The sequence below is a fragment of the Lineus longissimus genome, chromosome 6 (genome assembly GCF_910592395.1).
Source record: "Lineus longissimus chromosome 6, tnLinLong1.2, whole genome shotgun sequence".
NCBI classification, from domain to species: domain Eukaryota; kingdom Metazoa; phylum Nemertea; class Pilidiophora; order Heteronemertea; family Lineidae; genus Lineus; species Lineus longissimus.
In genome coordinates, this window is record NC_088313.1 from 12,719,511 (window position 1) to 12,740,583 (window position 21,073).

The window sequence follows — 21,073 nt, forward strand, 5'->3', positions numbered from 1 at the left end:
GTAAAACACCTTTATTTTTTTTTTAATTTGAGACATCGAAGTCTGTAGTATTGTCAAACAAATATCTACTTTGCCAGAATCCGACCAGGAATAAGCCATTTGACAAGTTTGAAACGAAATTATGTCAAATTTTTCCAGCCAGGCTTTTTGTGTGCAATGTCTTGATCTCATTTGCTCGTGAAATGGACTATAGTACACCAATAACCCACCCCTAACACCTCCTTATTCCAAAACTGCTCAGGAACCACATGATGTTAAAGGGACAACTTGGGTGTGGGATTTAGCTGACCAGGAGGATAATGATCCTGCTTGCCACCATGCACCGCCACAGGTAGCATCACACTAATTCTGATGTTTGTTAATTATTTTCGCTAGTGTTGCGAGGCATTTTTGGATTTGGCTTGTAAATTTCAGGCAGGCCAAAGGCTACCTCCGTTCTATTGCATTGTTTTTTGCAGTTCCATGATTTTTCAGTGATCTTATTTGGAGAAGTTGAGGGCCTGCTGGAAGCCAGTTTTGTACGGAAAACCAACAAGTCTTATGCCCAATTTGGCCCTTTAAGAAACCCTGATGTCGGCCAACCTACAATTAGGCTGATGAGGACTGATGATTCTTTTGTTTTGTGCAGAAAACATATAATAAAGCCAAGGTTCTCTTCTTGTTGCAAGATATCCATCTCTTTTTTCTTCTGATCTTTCTGAATGATGTTTCGAACTAAAGAAAATTATGATGGCAGAAGAGAATGACATCTCAATAAAATCACTTAACTCTTTGAAAACACAATCGCAAAAATAAGTTGTTTGGTCCTGCCTCTTCTCATGTTTGTCAGAAAGAATCCTCAGTCCTCTTGTTTATTAATAGTTACAATGTACATGTATAGTCCATTAGTAAATTTTTCCAGACTCTGGAGTGGGAACTACTGGTTGGGTTTCTTTTTAAAGCAAGACTTTTATTAATCTTAGCTTTGCGTTTGGGGTTCAGCATTAAATGTCGGTGCAGAAATGAAAAAAGGTTTTCAGCAATGCCTGCTGATGATGGTCATTTTGGGGGTCACCTAGATAAGTTATATTTTGTTTCAGGACATTTCTGCCTCATACTTGAACACAAAAAAATAATAAATTGCACATTTCATCCAGATTGGTCAAGAAATAAACTGTACAGAGCAGAAAATGTTGGATTTCAATGCACTTAAATGCCAATGTACACAAATACACACAAAAAACTTGATTTTGTCACTGTGTATTAGAATGAAAAATTTCTTTTTGGTCACAAAGCAAGGATTAATAAAATCTTCAAAGAAATCTGACCAGCAGTTTGTGCTCCAGAGCCCCAAACGATGCAGGCAAGACATTTACGATTGGACTTCAGCTATTTAAAGGGGGACTATAGGCAGGAGCAGAGGAGCTAGTTTGGCCATCTTCAGCCTCAGGTGATTAATATACACAGTATTATAAAGGGCCCTGGGTAATGTCACATTCAGAACTTATATCCCTCGTACAAGCGTGAATCATTTCGACGTACTGTGAGATGTGAGAGACCCCTATTGGCAACTTTGTGTAACTTTATCTTGCCTGCCTAGCTGCTGCCTATACATTGTCCTCTTAAGTAAAAACTAGTCACACCCTTAAAGGTGTATTAGTAGACTTGCACACTCACCCTTCACTGGAAAACATGAGGCAAACAAATTATTAGGAACATATCGTGCAGAAAATAAGGATGGGAATGAGTGGGGGAGGGGGAGGGGGGTTCTGATACCAATAAATGTTCGAGAATTATTTGCAAAAGCCGGTGGAGCAGTAAAAAATTTCCCCCCGGAAAAAGTGGCTGGCTCTATTGTAATCAGATTATGATATGATTCTAAAGAAGCCACGACCATTAATACCTAGGAGATTAAAAGTACATGATAGAATCCTAATTTCCCCAGACATTCAATCAAGGGAAATTTTGAAATTTACACTTGTTCCAATCTTTTTTTTAATAACGTGTTTACTTATTTTAAAACATCTCAACTTGTCATATAATCAGTTCCCAGCTCATTCTAATACAAGTAAACAGGGAGAAAATTTACTGTGGAAATCTACAAGGTTATGAAATCTGTTCTATCATGCAAAGAGATCGAGCTAAGGGTAGGGGTAAGGAATGGTACATGCAGTTGTTGGTTGGAAATAACAAATACTGCAAAGTGACAGCAAACCTCAAAGTTTTTTCGCATTTTAAATTTTTTCACAATTCGCAAACATTTCTATGTATAAATAAATTTCATGATGTGTATTTTGGTGGAATACCAAATTATTCATCTGTTTTTTCAATAAAAAGATAGTTTTTCATTACTTTTTTTGCTTTTGCGAATTTAGGTTATTTGCACAATCTGCAAAAAATAAAACACATGCAAAAATTGAGTGGTTTACAGTATCAACAATTTATGTCAGTCACTCCTCACAATGAACGCTTCACACGCAAACCGGACTACTTACTCCCATTTATAGCACGCCAGGGTGCCGTCAAAACCGGTTGTGACAACATGGAGGGCATCAAAGGAGAACTTGATGCTGTGGACACCGCCCGTCGTGTAACTGTGAGGGTTGATATCGACAGTGCGCTCCTGGAAGACAAATCAAATATGTCTGATTGTGAACTGGATGCGTCAAATCTTGTATTGGTTTTGCCTTGATGACGGGCCAGATAGTGGAAACCTGAAAGATGTCCCTGATGTACGAGACTGCCGGCAATTGACACTGACAATTTGAATTATACTCGACATACCATAGTTCCGACTCCTCTGATATGGCCAGCGCCATCTGGTGAGCAGCTAGCCAACCATTTCTGGTGAGCGGAGAGACAGACCATGCCGCTAGGTAGCGAGTGTGCAGGGATGGTGACTTCAGGCTCCAGGTACGAGTCTTTGCTGTATTCCTGAAGAGAGTAAGAAAAACATGTTAGAAGTGACACAGATTATGTATGATATTGGCAAAAACTAAGGACGCTTCTTTGCTGAAGACATCTGATTATGACACACCGAGGTACAAGTACTTGTCCGGGGAAAAACCACTGGTACTTTTTTTTCCGTACAGAAAGAGAAACAGTTTCTGTTTCAGAGCTGCCAACTCTCCAAGAGAGCTATCAGGGATGGTTTCAAGAGAGTTCCCTTTCATCAGTATTTATGATCAAAATTGAGAATATTACATTTGAATTGATGAAAGTTATGAATTACAAGAAGTCAACAGAAGCTTTGGACTCCCACCATATTTCTTCCATTCATCTCAATTCCCTCCACAACAGATCATACCATTGACTCACTTGGGATGTGCACAGTGTAAGGTAAGATGGTACAATTATAGCCTCAGGGCCTGGTTGCTCTTTCGGCATCAACTAATGCTTGGTGGAGCTAACACTGGCCATTGGCTTGAATGCCGACTGAGCAACTGGGCCCAGTACAATCTTTGCTGCTGTGTGCATTACAAAATGTATACCATTAGCTGTCTTCTACATGGTAGGGGCCATAATTGTACCAGGGGTATAATTGTACCACTTTACTTTAACTTTTTAAAACCCGGTTAATGACCTCCAAAATAAACAAATGTGATTTAATTGCTTACATAACTATTAACTTGGAAGAAGAAAATTGTATTACTTAGTCAAACTAATTTCTAAGACTGAAAAATATTTGATTATCACCATTTGTCGATTGAAAAAGAATATATAAAGGAAAAAATTATTCACAAAGAAAAGAAATGCCTAAATCTAAACCCTTTGCCTTGTACTAAGAAACTATCTTTTGTGGCAAAGATACTCACAGTTTACTCAAGTTACTACTCAGGTGGACACCTATTGTACTCAACTCAGCATTCTATTAAATAATTCATAAGATAGATATTACCTGTACACTAGATATACTCAAATTTGAAACCTTTTTTTGAACAGGTGGTTTAAAAGATATTTTGCTTTATTAATAGTGAGTGGCTAAAACAAGGCAGTATGCCTTGCCTAGGACTACAACTTAAAGTGTGGTTTCTTTGGAACTACGAGATCATATTTTAAGAATACCAATATTTGGGCCCGCCCCGCCTGTCTCCGCCCGTGATATTTCTTGGTGCCGACTACGATCTGAAAATGGCAGTTAGTATGACTCATACAGCAACAGAAAAGGTTAGTATAATCAAGAGTTAATAAAGACAAGTCTTTATTGATTCTTGGTATAATGCAAAAGATAGCAACGGTAGTGATTCTGAGATTCAGCCTCGTCAATTTTTGCTCCAAGAAAAAAAATTCAAACAAACTGAAAACATGTCGCCCCTTTTTCACCATTCGTCGACTGGATGTTTTTTTCAAATGAGAATCTTACAACAAGATCACCGTATTAACTGAGGACCCCAGTTTTGGTCTAACTTTAAAGATATTCTCAAGAGGTATTGGCAGAATAATACTCGAGAACAATTTCAGAATCACTCAAGGCATCATAGAGTTGTCACGGCTCATGAAAATATGCATGAACAAGAAGCAAGACAGGGCAAAATGCAAATTCATGTAAATGAACTGGAATATTTATGCAGAGATTCATTTTCTTTAGGTCAAAGATGACAAAGGAATCATCGCATAACAAGACATAATTCAGACAAATGTGACCCGTTGGCGTTATAGCAAAACCAGGCGCTTGTTGCACAGAAGATGAGCCTAAATGACACCAGGAGATAATGGAAGAAATTCATGTGCTCATATTTCACAAAAGGGAAACAATAGAGAAATGAACAAACAGTCCGTCTCAACCTCTCAAGCTCAGAGCGACATGCGCCTGGTTTTGCTGTGACGGGTCACAAATTCAAGTCAAAGCAATCCTTCTCCAAACCATTCATTCATAAATCTTAGGCCTTACATTGGCAACCTTAGGATCCCCACATATTAAGCGTTTCTTGCCACCGTTATGCTCTGCCTACGGGCATTGGAGGTCTTCATACTGACAATAAAACAGTTGACAACAGGAACATGTCAACTGCCTGTGGAAATCACACGTCAAATTGATGGCCAGGGCGCCGGTTATGTAGCTTATAAAACCAGGCCCAGGTGTGAGGAGAGGGGGCTTATCAGTATGTGCACTTCAACAAATCTAGTGACTTTGCAAACTTTGATTTGAAAGTCAATCTAAGAACAGTGGAACCTCCCTACAGCGGACACCTCTGTCAGCAGGACACCCTCTACAAGGTACAGTGATTTTGATCTCAGGCATTTCTCAACAACTTGGCCTCTGCTGTAATCAGGACACCTCTCTGATAAAGACAGTGGTCAGTTCCAACTGAGTTTCCTTATTAGTGAAGTTTCAATGTATGCATTACTTGGGCTTCAATTGAGAAAGAAAGGAGAGGATCCTTAGAACACGGAATGCAAACTACGAAAGATAAAACAATGAAGCACCCCGCAAACAAGCAATTTTTCATGCTGCAACTTGCAACAATTATCGTTGCAAAAGATAAAAAGAATGCTTGTCTGCGTGAAAAATCGGTTATCGCCAGGTTGCAATGCAAGCCACATTGATCATCGATTCTTGTTGCGGGTGTATGTTGTTTACGGGATGCTTAACTTTGCAATGAACCTATGAGATTGATACTCACCTCTTCACATATATCACATATGTGGTGATGTGCATCATGTCCATGGTGATGTGCATCATGTCCATGGTGATGTACATCATGTCCATGGTGATGTGCATCATGTCCATGGTGATGTACATCATGTCCATGGTGATGTGCATCATGTCCATGGTGATGTACATCATGTCCATGGTGATGTGCATCATGTCCATGGTGATGTACATCATGTCCATGGTAATGTGCATCATGTCCATGGTGATGTGCATCACGTCCATGGTGATGTGCATCATGTCCATGGTGATGTACATCATGTCCATGGTGATGTGCATCATGTCCATGGTGATGTACATCATGTTCATGGTGATGTCCATAACGCACATGGTGATGTGAATGGTGGCACGACTGTTTCTCTACCTGACGTAATATCATTGAGGAAAAAATGTTAATGCTGCAGCAGGAAGGGAGAATTTAGGGGTATCCGTCCCAAATTACCATTTTCCGTAGCGTAGTGATGTGAAATGGAATATGGAATGATGTCGCTAGTGACGTGACTCTGTTGCGATTTCTGAGAACTCTTCTTGCCTTCCCAAATCCTGCTAAAATACGGGTGTCTCTCTCGAAAACCCCAGCTATTTTCTTTCCATCCAAGTGTCCCAAAAAGACCATTCCTCCTCGAATCAATGAGATATGAATAAAGACTAGTAAATACTTTTATCTTAAACTCCATGTACATTTGCACAAGGCCTTTTTGTACAAAATTGAAGTAAAAGCATTTGCCTAAGACTTTACTCATATCAGCCAATGGGTGATATGAATAAAGACTAGCAAATGCTTTTATCTAAATCTCCATGCACATTTACACTAGGCCTTTCTGTACAAAACCGGAGTAAAAGCATTTGCTAGTCTTTATTCATATCACCCATTGAATGAATGACAAAAATAAGACTGAAGAGACCTTATCCCATTCATAAACCGAAAACATGGAGATCACTGGAGAGAAGAGTGATCATCAGGCTTTGATCTTTTTGGACAACATTTTAAAGACAATGATTTGAAGAGGTTTTTTTTAGATAAACAATATGCTAGGAAAATCTGATGTGATACTGATGCACTAAACTTTTAGCACAGATTGCGTTTACACAATGCATAACGTTTCCACATCCACATCGGATGACCCGGATTGAATCCTACTACTTTGGTGGGTGCGAATAGGACCTTGATTCAATCTGGATTCAATCTGGATTCAATCTTGACCATGATTTGTCTGATTTTTACACACACTTTTTGATCTGACATGTCTAATGTTGCTTTTTCAGCATCATGTAAACGTCACCAATCCAAGTCTATAAAACATGTATCTGCGCAGATGCAACTGCATGTACTTGTTACTAAGAATGTATTACACATGCACATGATTAGTGTTATACCCAATGTGAAAAACATGCACTTATAACAATTCTACAGGGTGGCCCAGAATTATTTTCCCTCACACAATGGATGCACAATAGAATTCAAATGTCCAAAGGAAAAGAATTCTGGGCCACCCTGTACAATGGATACAGTAAATTTATGAATACGAAGGCTTTTGACTGAACATACAGTAAAAACATGCAGGGCGGCATTGAGAGTTTAAAATAATTATTGATGGTGCAAAATGGGACAGGGGCAATGGGTGACGCAAGGACTCCATATTAGATCATTGTGCCTATTCCAGGATGGTTGATTTACTTTGGGAAATACAAAGACGTTTAAGGGCGTCGTTCTAAAGAGTGTACGTTCATACTTCTTTTGAGCGCCTCTTTCGAATCTTTTTTCGCAACCACAAGTTCCAACCACTGCGTCCCTGACGAAGCTAACATTCGAAACACATCGGTAAAATGGAAAAGGCATACTGCATAAGATTACATTAGATATTAGATGATGATGAAAATGATAAAAAAGTCACAATTCAAACACTATCTTGGTGTTCTAAGTACGAAATGTGATTTTTTAACCAAAAATGTTGTATCTGAATAGAAAAGTCAGAGAGGGTCAAACCAACATTGGGTGTGGCCATTCTCTCAGCCAGCTGACCTCTGAAGCAATCTCTGAAAACCTTGTTTGTTACCTTCATTCTGTGAAGCTATGGCAATGCTCAAACAAGCTTGCATGTTTTACTCCATTTCACGAAAAAATGGCACTATACGCAAAAAAGCCAATAATGGTTGGGAAAAACTGTCAGTTGTTTGCCTTAAATGGCTGGCTTGTTCGTTGTCATGCTTGGTCCGATTCTGGCAAAGTATGTATTCTTCGATACTTTGTACTCGATGTACAAGATGAAATACTCTATTTTCTCACTCCTAACGTCCAGCCAGATCTTTACATAGTGCACATTTCTAGGCCCGTAATGGGGTAATTTTTAGGCCTTCTATAATCCTCCAGTATTTGAATGTGAATAGCCATTATAAAGACTGTCCGCCGTACTTGTAGTAACTTACAAGACACAAAGGAAGTATCCTCCACTCTCATTTGCTGGGTGTCTTTCACCTATTCAAGCCACTATTGCCATTGACACTGCTGGTCAATGCAGTAGAGGCCGAGAAAAACTTACTCCCGTCATGGGCCTAGCAACTGGCTTACTACAGTGGACGTTAGGCGTGCGAAACTTGAGTATAACACTTCGTACAAATGTTGCTCTTTCCGTGTGAAATCACTAAAAATTAGAGTGCCATTTTTTTCAGAAATAGACTATAGTCCTATGTCTAACCTTTTGACCACCAAATCTACCAGCAATCAAACAAACTATGGAAACGGTTGTAATTGACAACCACACTCACCTTCTTTGGAGCTTCATCTGGTATGATAATCTTATGGATGTGTTTGGTATTCTGGGCGAGGCAGAAGAAGATGTTACCAGACGTCAATGCGGCGCCGTAGGACGGAGTGGTGAAATTGAAAATGACCTTCTTTATGCTATCGTCAAGGAGGTCGTGTTTGAGACTGGCATATGGAGGATCTGGAAAGAAAAGAAAAATCGTAGATTTTTGCATAAAATGAGCAAAATCTGTTAAAATATGACCTTGTCCTTGTTTAGCAGGAAATATGTACTTGCTTCCATAAATCCCTGGTCAAAATACATCACTTAACCTTCAAACTTTGATGCAGAATAAATTGGTATTAGCAGCAACACTTGCCATTAACCTGAAGGCTACTAGTGAAAATGAAATTTTCTTTAAGCCTAAAACGGTCAATGGGAAAGCCGGTCCTACCATGGGCTATGTTCTCTGTCAGCTCAAAGATAATCATCCTCGTTGCCCCATTCCTCTTCTTCTTGCTGTCATTGACGGTAGCAATCACTTGGATCACACCAGATTTCTCCTTGGTGTAAGTACATATGGCGACGACATCACAATCGTTGGGTGTGGTCGTGTGGCCCATCGGTTCGAAGCGACGGAAGGCACGGGCGTGGCTAATGATCACATGACCATCATCGGAGCCAGAGATAAGGTAGTGTCCGTTGATGTCGTAACTTGAGAAAAGCAAGATATTTTGAATGAAATACATATTAGAGCTAAAAGGGGGACTATAGGCCAGAGGAGAGGGGTTAATTTGGCCATCTTCAGGTGGCTAATAAAAAGTAATATACATGGTAAGGGCCCCGGGTCATGTCAGATTCAGCACTAAATGTGTTCCTCGTACAAGCGTGAATCATTTCGACGTACTGATACGAGATGTGAGACCCCTATTGGCAGCTTTGAGTAACTTTATCTTGCCTGCCTAGCTGCTGCCTATATTGTCCCTTTAAGGGGTATGCCATTTGTAATTACTGGTGGCAGCAAAATAGAAAGGCAGTTATACACAATGCTGTACTGCAGTTACAAATTTGCTAAAATTTAGTATTTATAGTAATTTTATATTTGTCTACACAACTGAAATGTATATTTAGTACGTATTTACATGATGAGAATTCAATTACAATTTTTTTTTACAAATCTTTAATAAATCATGGTGCTGGTCTTTAGAAGTGTTAGTCTCTCGCTATGCAGTTTTTATTGGTTGTCTTGGCATCAACAATGACACCGAATGAAAATAGCTCTCCCAGAGCTGTCCATGTATTCGCAGTGATGTCACGTCATTTCAACAAGTCACAAGTCGCACGGCAAAATAAACAAATACACTGTACGGGTCTATTACCAAACTGAATATCATCGAGGGCGAATATTCTCGGCTCCTTTTATGAGATATAGATGTATACATGTACTTACTCCATTGCCTTAATAGGCCCGGCATGAACTCGCATTCTCTTCACAATCCTTGGCTGGTCGACTTTTGTGAAGTCAATATAGTAGATGTGGCCTGCTCCACTGCCGACGGCGACAATATTGCTGACAGGGCAACACACTAAAGCCGTGGCATGCAGACCGATCGGAATCGTCGACAATAACTTTCCACTTTCTATGTCCCATGCTTGGACTTCCCCATCTTCACGGACAGTCTGTAAGAAGAAAAAATATTTAAAGGGTACGCCGTTCGTAATGTACTTGTGGTCCGGTTAGAATTCCACTAATACACAATGCTGTAGTGCAGTTATTGTGAATACAAATTTGTTTAAACTTAACGAACGGCGTAGGCCTTTAGTTTAAGAAAACAACTGAATTTTTGTCACCAACATAAATGAGTTAACCTTATCAAAAGTCTTGATATTTCACCAAATGATAAGCTGTATATCTTTATGAACAGTGAAATGGTACATGTAGGTTCCAGACCTGCCTGAAGTATACAGCATTCTATCCCCAGCCTTGTATGTTTATCTTCATGATAGGTAAAATGGTAAGGTTCCAGACCTGCCTGAAGTATACAGCATTCTATCCCCAGCCTTGTATGTTTATCTTCATGATAGGTAAAATGGTAAGGTTCCAGACCTGCCTGAAGTATACAGCATTCTATCCCCAGCCTTGTATTGCGTTGCGGTACTTTGACAGACTTACATAACACCATTTCACCTGGGTTTTTCTTTGTATTCTCCTGCGATTCACTCCCCCTCAAAGTCTTGTTGTGGGAATCGCTTCTTGGTGTGATACAGGGTTAGGGCCTACATATATTTTTTTTTGGCGAGACTACTTGAATCGACTTAATTGTTTGGTTTTAAAGCAGAACGCCTTCACACGAGCTGTCTCAATTTCAAACCTAGCTTTTGACTATTAGATCTGATGCACAGATAGGGCCTGTGAACACTAGGTTTTTTTTCACCGAGGGCACACCCTTTTGTTTACAATTCTGATTACAACTGGAACACCAAGGATCAGCATATACCTGAAAATCAGGCATAGCAGGGTCAGTGAAAAGTCATCTACAGGGTGGCCCAGAATTATTTTCCCTTGCACAATGGAATTCTATTGTGTATCCATTGTATGAGGGAAAATAATTCTGGGCCACCCTTTAGAAACCTCAAGTACCTACCACAACTGTCTCTGTGCCTGGGCATAAGAATCCCGAGGCCACGAAGTTACCATGGTGAACGTCAACAAATTCCTTGGCATTGTCAGGGGATTTTGGGTCATAGAGATGGATTGTCCCCTGCAATATAAGAGATCGAAGATTACAAGATAGAAACTTTAAAAAGTATTGAAGTGTAATGTTTTATTGTCAAACAAGCCTTGAATTGTAGAATACATGGTTTTCTACCATAAAAAAGGCACATCTGCACATGTTTAACCTTTACCATGTTTATTTCATCGATGAACTCTGATTTTGCTGGACGAATTGGCAGGGATCGAATTTATCGGAGGCATGGAAGGCAATTGCCTCTGATGCCCTCCCCTGTTACCGCGATGCCCTTCATATTTCTTCTGTCACCATTTCTATTCCCATTTAAAATGTGCCCTTTTTTCACCAAAAGGCAAAAGTGCCCTTTTTTCGGCAAAAATTGCTTTGCCCTTTTTAAAAGCGAATTTCATGACCTGAATTGGTATAAGTTTAACACCACTTAACAATTGGTGGTATAAGTTTAACACCACTTGACAACTGGTGGTATAACTTTATCACCACTTGACAATTGGTGGTATAACTTTAACACCACTTGACAATTGGTGGTATAACTTTCACACCACTTGACAATTGGTGGTATAAGTTTAACAACAATTGACAATTGGTGGTATAAGTTTAAAGGTCATATATCAAGGTTTTTTGCCATTTTCTGCTGTAAGACGATTTCAAAAGTGTACCTAACACTTTATACAATACAGAAAACCAAATGCAATTAGCTCCATCCATTTTGAAGATATAGCCAATTATGTGTTTGACAACTTGATTACCTGATCAGGCTAGCAACTGGCTTGTTAGAGCCAGGCGGCGGGTTCAGCAAAAGTTGTGATGTAGATCAGGTCATCTGTACATGTCATGCAATCATAAAAGCAGGAGGGCCTTAATTAATTATGCACACCTGGAAGTAATGTGTTTCATTCACTATGGTGTATTGTGTGGCTCCGAATTGTGTCAAGGATAGCACAAAGAACAATCGAATGACGGATGGGACCCATTTTCATGAATTTCCAAAGCCAGTTGAACGAGAGAGGAGGAAGCTGTGGATTCGGAAGTGCAAACGTTTGGAGTGTTGGAAGCCTGGGCCTTCGGCCAAACTTTGCAGTGATCACTTTATCGATACGGATTATCACATGAAGCCGGATATCTGCATCCAACTGAATATTAAATGCCACTTGTTAAAAACAGCTGTTCCAACCATGTCAATTGCATTTAATGCCCGAGGCTGCTGAGGTCGGTTGTTATACATAATGTGTAGGCCCTATTGGGGCCTGTGATACCCCATAGTGTCTTCTTGTGTTCCAGCCATAGCAAGGTGACAGCGACACAGGTCAGTGTCAGTGACAGCCACTGTCAATGACAGATTATTGTCATCTGACATCTAGGCCTATCTAACGTTGCACGGCATTATATCGTCACGTCAAGATGATTGTGCATAATACCGTCACTTTTCAATAGTAGTTCAGCGTCATGACATAACTGGCGATACAACACTGACGAGGCGAAACAATATTGTGCAACATTAGTCTGTTCAAAAATCATACATGTTATGCATCTGCAACCGTCTATCAATGTCTTCTTTGCTATATCTGCAGGTCTGCCATGCAAATTGATTAACCACAAATTCTAATCACTTTCGTCCGAATGATCACTCTCATTATGATCTAGTGATATTAATGGCTCGAACATGTACGGCTCAACGTTTAAATATCCTTCTGTATCGACCAAAACGTCCTCAAATTCACTGCTCTCACTCTCTGAACTGTATGCGGAAGCCATCTTGCTTTGTTCTGACTGACCTGATCTACGTCATCAAAAAATCCCTAGCGGCCACATGTGGAACTAATCTAAAGTTGTGTGTGGTGGGAAATTCAAATAGTTTAAAATTGAAAATTGAAATAACTAAATAATGACTTTATTATTAGAATTTTTTTAATGTCTGGGATCTTGTTTTTTTAACCCTCAACATATTTCATGAGTATCAAGCATGTTTTCAAACCTTGATATATGGCCTTTAACATCACTTGATAATTGGTGGTATAAGTTTAACATCACTTGATAATTGGTGGTATAAGTTTAACATCACTTGATAATTGGTAAGATTTAGCGAAATATTACACATTCTATTACATGATGTACATTCAATGACATGTCCGCACAACTACATCTAAGTTTGAGGTGGTATCTCAAAGGGTTAAGTCCAATCGGGGGGGGGGGGGGGGTTTCAAGGGGGTTGCCGCTTGAATTGGCAACATCTCCCGAATAGGTAACGACTAGCAAAACATGATGCTAGCCTTTGTGGTGACTGCTGCAGTCTCCTCTACAACATCAGTGAACAAGAAGTTTTACTCTGATTCGTTCATTAACATTGCAATATGGTTTCCAATTGAGGTTAGCATAATGGAAAGAGTCAGCAAAACTTAGAAGAGCCGGATCATCGTTACTTTAGCCTAGTGCCTAGTGGTTAACAATGCTGGATGCAGCGCAATAGGGCCAGCAATAGGATTCAATCACTAGGTGAGCCCCGAGTATTGTATTTCTGAAGGAACTGGCCTGACTCTCAAGGAACTGAAATTCCTGGCTCGACAAAGTCCTTTAGAGAGACTTAAAACCGAGGTTCATTGTATCTGGTGTCTATGTCAGGCCAAGCAAAAGACCCACCAAGTGAGAAACATGAGTAGCTTGCGTGGACTCTACCTTTGGCCAAAGACGGAGTCACTAGGGCAGTTAAACCAATTCGGGCCTAATCATAGTGGCACGTAAAAAATGCTCCTGCCACCTTTGAGGAGGAATACTCCCTGGAGAATAGCACAGGAAGTGCAGAGCAAACACTGAAGAAGAAGAAGAAGAAGAAAAACTTACCTTATTACTTCCAACCGCAAGTTGCGAGTAGTTTGGTGAGAATGCTATTGAGGTAATACAGTTACCAATGGGATACGAATGGTCTAGTTTGACAGAGCCTTTGAGCACGGTCAGGGTGCGTATGGTTCCATCCTCCCCGCCTGCATATAGGTGATGTCTGTCCAGGGTGATCGAGTTGAAGGCCCCAGGTCCGAGAGGAACATCAGTACTTCCAACAGATTGCACTGAAAATAAGAGCAGAATGTGTTTTGAAAGAATCAGTAGATCGTATAAATAATAATAAAATTGTCATTTATATGGCGCAAACTTTCCAGAAAGAGTCCTGTTTAAATGCACCCTCCCACCTAGTAGTAGTACTGTCTGTGAAGTTCTGTTTTTATCTGTCTCCTGAATGCATACGTATGCGTACGTATCATTTCTGAAGTTCGTGTTTAGGCTATTCCATAGTCTAGGGGCACTCCTGGAGAAAGCTCGGCCTCCAAACTTAATACTGTTGAACCGTGGTTCAATGAGGAGAGTCACTTGAAATATAGTATTCAGAGTCATTTGAAATACAGTTTACCCGCAAGACACCAGCGAGATGAACCACAATAGCATTCCGCGAAGTTACTATTTATAGCTCACAAGGTCATTTGCATAAGATATTGATGACGTTTTAGTCACGTGACAGTCGGACATCGACACTTATTTATTCGCATTTGAGCTTATTTCAAAGTCAATTATCTTTGACCCTGCATTGTTTTTAGCATGAATGATACCATAGAGTCAGAGAGAGAAATATTCAGAACAGTTATGTAGTATTTCCAACACTCGGACATGAGCCAGATTGAATCTAACTGCCCTAGTTAGAAAGCCTGAATCCATTACGAAACTGCATGTTTGTCCGACAATGCCTGTAATTCAGCGATGGAGAAATAGAGGGCAGCAGCTGCAGTGACCTCATCTTTGCGGAATGCTATTGACCAAAGCTTGTGTCAAAGTATAGTTACATGAAAAACATCAGACTTTCAAATCGGCTGTTCGTTTAAAGGTGCTAACGTCTTGATGCAAAAAAAATCATGTCGGTCATCTTGACAAAAAAGGATGTCATACCATCATCACCATCATCATCATCATCATCAATTAGGAAGGAAAAAAGGCTAAAGAATCATGGAAGAAAATGACTTACTAGATATGTTTGAAGGTTCCTTTTCACCAAGTCTGAAGGTGCTGTCTTGCTTGAAGATTGCCTCAGAAACAACAGGGTTATGCAGCATTTTCACCTTCATCACCTCTGTGTCAATCTGAAAAGAGTTCATACAAACTTCAAACCATTTCATCAAAAAAGAAAATCAGGAATTATCTCTATAGTTTATGATACTAGGATAGAGTACAATGGTTGACTAGGTTTGCATCATCCATATCACTTAGAATCTTTCTGTTTTAACGCGGCCGCTTATCAGGTTTTGTTCGTGATTGCCAGAAGGGGAAATGCACCAAGATGTCTGGTTTTCGAAAGAACCAGCAGTTGGTTTGATATGAAAACTGAAGAATTTCTACTTTTCCTCAGGACAACTACTCTAGTCTAATGAAGTCACTTGTCTGTCTGATCTGATAATTTTGATGTCCTGGGCAAACAGACAACATGTGGGATAAATCTAACTCCGAGTCTGATTATGTGTTTATCATTGAAGAATGTTGTTGGTACATCATGCACATCATTTTGAATCTTTCTGTTTCATCTCATGTGTTTAAATTTTATGCAAGTTTATAAGTTTAAATGCAAGTTCTTAAGTGCTTCATTATGTACAACATTCCAAAAGCACTTTACGTCTATTCCCCAGTCTAAGGTGGAACCTTTCAGTAGAACTCAGATGAGCTGCTCAATCAGCGCTACAACCTGAGCATTTCCGACTGGTACCTATTAGACCTGGGTGGAGTCAGGCATGTAAGGCAAAGAGGCCTGCCTGGATTCCCACACTGACAGTGGGGATTGAACCAGGGATCTTTTATCAGATATCATACCAGAGCCACTATACCAGTGCAGCTCAACTTACCTTAATCAATTGTCCTCCCTCACATCCAATGTACACATCACCCATAGCATCCCAGCAGTGTGACAGTGGTCGAACTCTCGGTGACTGGTCTTCAAGTTCTTCATACTCCTCTGCCATCTGCCCGACCAAACCAGCAATGGCCGCTTTGGGAAGATCGACGGTGACGCGGCTCAAACGGGTCGATGCCCGCGTGGGCATTCCATCATCTCGGTCTTTCTCTTCTACAGCGAGCGTGGGCATCGTCACAGATGGTAATCGGATAGGTCTGAAGGATGAAATTAAGGAAGAGATTTAGGACAGGTACAGGAGGCTCATAGTCTTGTGATTAACACTGCTGGCTAGCATGCAGTAGGGCCCGGGTTCGTTCACAGAGGAACCCAGGATTGTATTTCTGGATGAACCGGCGGGGCTTTCAAGGAACTAAAATTCCTACAACTTCACAGTCCTTCGAATGAGACTAAAAACCAAAGTTCCTTGAACTTGGTGTCCATGCTAGGGCAAGTAAAAGACCCAACTAAGTGAGAAACATAAGTAGCTTGCAATGGACTCTTCCCTGGTCAAAATGGAGTTAAGGTCAATAATCCGAATGGGTGCCTAACTGAAGTGACACGTAAAAACACTTATCACAAATGCTATTGCATTGCTAACGATAATTGCGTAAACAGACTGCATTCAAGTGCTTCAACAAGATAATTCCACACCAACATTTCTGACTTACTCCTTGATAACAATATATTGGTCATGTGCCTGCTCAATGTTCCACACTCCTATATCCTTCTCAGTTGTCAGACAGATTTGGCGCCAGTTTGTCGGGTTGAAAGAAACACTTGTTGGGATGGTGTGACTGAGGGCAGCAGAACAAAGCTTCTGACCAGTTTCATATTTCCTGAAACAAGAGGTGGGTCAATGTAATGTACAATTTAATGAAAATATTTCAAATTATTACACAAGCTAAGCCTACGCGTAGGTAGACTTTTACCAATGGAGACAAATGATAAGGCATAGACAGCCACAAAAAAGTCTGCGAACGATAGTAGACTAGTACCTGTGCATATTCTTTTTAAAGGCCTATGCCTTTCGTTAAAAATTTCGAATTTGTAATTGAATTAAAAAATATCCATTGTGGAAATACATTCTAAATATAAATTTCAACATTGCCGTTGTGTAGGTAGATATACAATACTATGAATACCAAGTTTAAACAAATTTGTATTCACAATAACTGCACTACGGCATTGTGTATTAGTGGATTTCTATTTACTGGACCACCAGTAATACGAACGGTGTACTCCTTTAAGGTATGCCCACACAGTGGCACAACTAGGCCTACTCTAAGCAACGGTAGAAATTCCACTCCATTTTGAAAATTACTGCGAACTGCAAACAATTTGCAAAGCTAAAAGTAAGCGAAATTGCAGTTCACTATTAACATCTGTTTGCTGCAAACATTTTGTTGTAAAATGAACAGTTGCAAGTTTCGTGCTTGTTGACATTGCAAAATCAAACTGCCCAAGAAAATTTCACAGTTTACACTACAGTATGCAACTTAAATCCTATATCAGTTGGTTTAAAATACATTCTGAGGTAGTTACCGTCAATGGCATTAAGATGATTATATCAAATCTGGCTCTATCACTTACCATACTGTCATTTCAAATTCTGGGAGAGACGTCACACTGACCAAGTAGTCACTCGAGGAGAAGGCCAAGTGAGTGAATTCAAGAGATGCACCCCCTGGAAGAGAAAAAAACTTGACTTTTAGATATTTCAAGAAGGGTTTGTCCACAGTCAGGTGACTTTAGACAGTCGCCTGTTCATCTGTGCACCAGTAAGTTAGTTATCCACGTGCACAACTGACAACGAATCCAACCCAGCACAACGGAGAAGTTCAGAAGACGTTTGAACCAGGCGCCGTCTACTTTTAGAAAAAGAACCAGCTGTTGCAAGTAATGTCATTATGATGCACGGTCTTTGACATGTGCATTTTGTATGGCGAGGATATCTGCGACAGCCAGAGAGGTGGTTTTTAGTTTTGGTTCTGTTGCAAGTAATGTCATTATGACACACTGTCTTTGACATACGCATTTTGTATGGCGAGGATATCTGCGACAGCCAGAGAGGTGGTTTTTAGTTTTGGTTCTGTTGCAAGTAATGTCATTATGACACACTGTCTTTGACATGTGCATTTTGTATGGCGAGGATATCTGCGACAGCCAGAGAGGTGGTTTTTAGTTTTGGTTCTGTTGCAAGTAATGTCATTATGACACACTGTCTTTGACATGTGCATTTTGTATGGCGAGGATATCTGCGACAGCCAGAGAGGTGGTTTTTAGTTTTGGTTCTGTTGCAAGTAATGTCATTATGACACACTGTCTTTGACATGTGCATTTTGTATGGCGAGGATATCTGCGACAGCCAGAGAGGTGGTTTTTAGTTTTGGTTCTCGTCCTCAAGGTTGTGACTTCTTCTTCCTCTTCTTCTTCAGCGTTCGCTCTGCACTTGGAGGGGTCATTCTCCTAGGAGTAATCCTCCTCCAAGGCGGGATGAGCGTATCATGCGTGCGACTACGGTTAGGCGCCAATTGGGTTTATTGGCCTAGTGGTCCGACTTTGGCGAGAGAGATAGAGTCCACGCAAGCTACTCATGTTTCTCACTTGGTGGGGTCTTAGCTTGCCCTGGCATAGACACCAGGTACAAGGAACCTCGGTTTTGAGTCTCATTCGAAGGACTGCGAAGAGCCAGGAATTTTGTTTCCTTGAAAGCCACGCCGGTTCATCCAGACATACGATCCCGGGTTCTCCCCGGGATCGAACCCGGGCCCTATTGCGTGGTGGCCAGCAGTGTAAACCACTAGGCCATGAGGCCAAGGTTGTGACTGTCTTCATGGATGTGACAATAGAGACAAGTTGTACTCAACTTGAATTTATTGCGGGGTTTTACTTTTATTTTGTTGTAGGATGATACGAATATGGTCTTGTTCCAAAACTGTAACACTGTAGCAGTATTTAGTATGCCCATTGTTGTGTATTTGCAGATTTCACAGGCTCGGCGCTCGAAAGTGAACCGTTCGCCTCAACATGGACACCGACATGGATGTTATGTACATGGGTTTTGAATAAGAGGCGAAAATGAGAACCGTCCTGTTGTGTCCTTTGATTGAAGGTAATAATCCCAAACATTTATTGCCCCGGAGCTACACAACGTCATCATATTCTGGAGCGGTCCTCATGAACAGAGTGAAGTTTTCAATGACAATTGATGTTAAATAAAAGCGACAGGACATCATGTGAAGATTCATATGATGAGATAGGTTCACTGAAATTCCAGGAGAAAATGTAGAATTGGGACCAATATAAAACATTTCTCATCAATATAATCTTGGAGCAGACTATAGACACTCACCCTTCATTTCTGCTACTGACTGAAACACTGGGTAGGTAAACACGAATATCTTCGGTTCCAAGCAAGCTTCGGTGAAGGCAAATACTCTATTCTGGCTGTGAACAGCAAGGGCTCCAACACCATCCCCAGGACTTGGCAGTACGGACTCTTGTCCATCGCTATAGACAAACTTTACGCAGTTACCACACTTGAAACTTATGGTGTCTCTGTCGATGTATTCCGCCTTGGTACCAGTGTACCCCTGCGACCAGCTGGAAAAAATGAAGGTTTAAAGTCAGTGTTTGTTGACATTAAGTTAACCAACCATAAACATTTTCGACAAAGTTAGTTTAGGCGCTGACCAGTTATCATGCGTTTCACCTGAAACAAAAGGGTACAGTGGCTTCTGCTTATGGCATTGTCCAAAGTGAATTTGTCTTCACTCTGGCCTTCTGTTCGGAGTGTGTGCATTTGTTTTTGTTTGATGTTTGGGCTCTTCGATCTCGTTTGTCTTGGACGGTCTAACTAAACGTAAACCATTCATTCAGACCATAAATTGCCATTGGGGCATTTATTCATTTTATTGGCATCAGTTTGGATTATTCCAATTAGGGGCCTAGGCCTATCATGACCCCAGACATTGAGACAATTTTCTGCTGAAAAGGAATGAAATATTGGCCGATGTCAGGCCTGCCTCAGAAGGAACCGATGCATACATTACGACACATAAGCAGTTGGCCCGGAAGTGGCGACGGTACGGTTTAGACAAAAATGGCCAATGCAATGCCAATGGGAATGGGTAGGTAGGCCTAGGCCTATAGCTATGGGAGACTGCTAATGTCAATCACTCAATGTCAAATCTGCCAACTGAACTGGCAAGCCAAGCGAAGTAAGATGCAATCATTCCCGACTCAACATTTTACTAGCAGTCTCCCATAGACCATTTTCTAAACCATACTGTCGCTACTTTCCAGCCAACTGAAATATATCGCATAACGCATGACATGCATGAACGCCATGCATGCATAGGCCTATTCTTGAACACAACCATGCACTGCATACATGCATCTGACATCTCAGATCTCTGCTAAAACATCTAAACCCAACTTTTTTGTAGGTATTTTTGTGGTCTTTCACGATTTGAGAACAAATATCGAGCAACAGATCTACCTCAACTGCAGGACTCCGATTTGATCCATTGTCTATATCAACTCAGACACGAATCTATGCATAGAAAAGCTAAGTTATTCCACCGAAAGTTTAGAAAGCAGCAGTCATTTTCTTGTTGCTAAGATTCCATGGATTCTGTTGTTTACATTCTTCTCGAAAAATCTCGGCGTTTCTCGTGCACCTGCCAAGAGAAAAACTAACGACCATCGGTGTTTAAAATTGCTGAAAAATATCAATTATATCGAAAAAGCTTGATATAATGACCACAGCTACTGCTAAATAATCGTTAAAAATCATTGAGTATCAATTTTTTTGGAAATAACTCTGGCTGACTTGAAATATAAACCAACTTGATCCCGTTTAGTTCAACAACCTCTGTGGAGGTGGCAGCACTTCCAGTGTTAAAGGGACACTGCTGCTATACGATGAAGACGCGGCAAACACCACGTCACCTTGGCAGTGACAGGGCCAACATATTTTTTACCATTAGTTCTTATTCAACTGAGGTGTAATTTCTGTGGT

General features: G+C 40.5%; 1 protein-coding gene across 5 annotated transcripts in view; it reads right to left on the bottom strand.

Moving 5' to 3' along the window:
• The window catches only part of LOC135488913 (cilia- and flagella-associated protein 43-like), a 50,507-nt gene extending 29,821 nt beyond the window's left edge, over positions 1-20,686 (bottom strand). For all 5 annotated transcript variants that reach the window (XM_064773848.1, XM_064773847.1, XM_064773845.1 and 2 more), the window contains exons 1-13: positions 20,552-20,686; positions 19,403-19,653; positions 17,641-17,734; positions 16,719-16,886; positions 16,001-16,265; positions 15,133-15,247; positions 13,965-14,188; positions 11,022-11,138; positions 9,827-10,056; positions 8,831-9,090; positions 8,399-8,577; positions 2,764-2,913; positions 2,475-2,602 (exon numbers count right to left, since the gene is read on the bottom strand). In XM_064773848.1, coding sequence (XP_064629918.1) covers positions 2,475-2,602; positions 2,764-2,913; positions 8,399-8,577; positions 8,831-9,090; positions 9,827-10,056; positions 11,022-11,138; positions 13,965-14,188; positions 15,133-15,247; positions 16,001-16,265; positions 16,719-16,886; positions 17,641-17,734; positions 19,403-19,653; positions 20,552-20,580 — 2,210 coding nt within the window. In that variant the 5' untranslated portion in view covers positions 20,581-20,686. The remainder of the gene's footprint in view (positions 1-2,474; positions 2,603-2,763; positions 2,914-8,398; positions 8,578-8,830; positions 9,091-9,826; positions 10,057-11,021; positions 11,139-13,964; positions 14,189-15,132; positions 15,248-16,000; positions 16,266-16,718; positions 16,887-17,640; positions 17,735-19,402; positions 19,654-20,551) is intronic.
• Between the last annotated feature and the right edge of the window lie 387 nt (positions 20,687-21,073).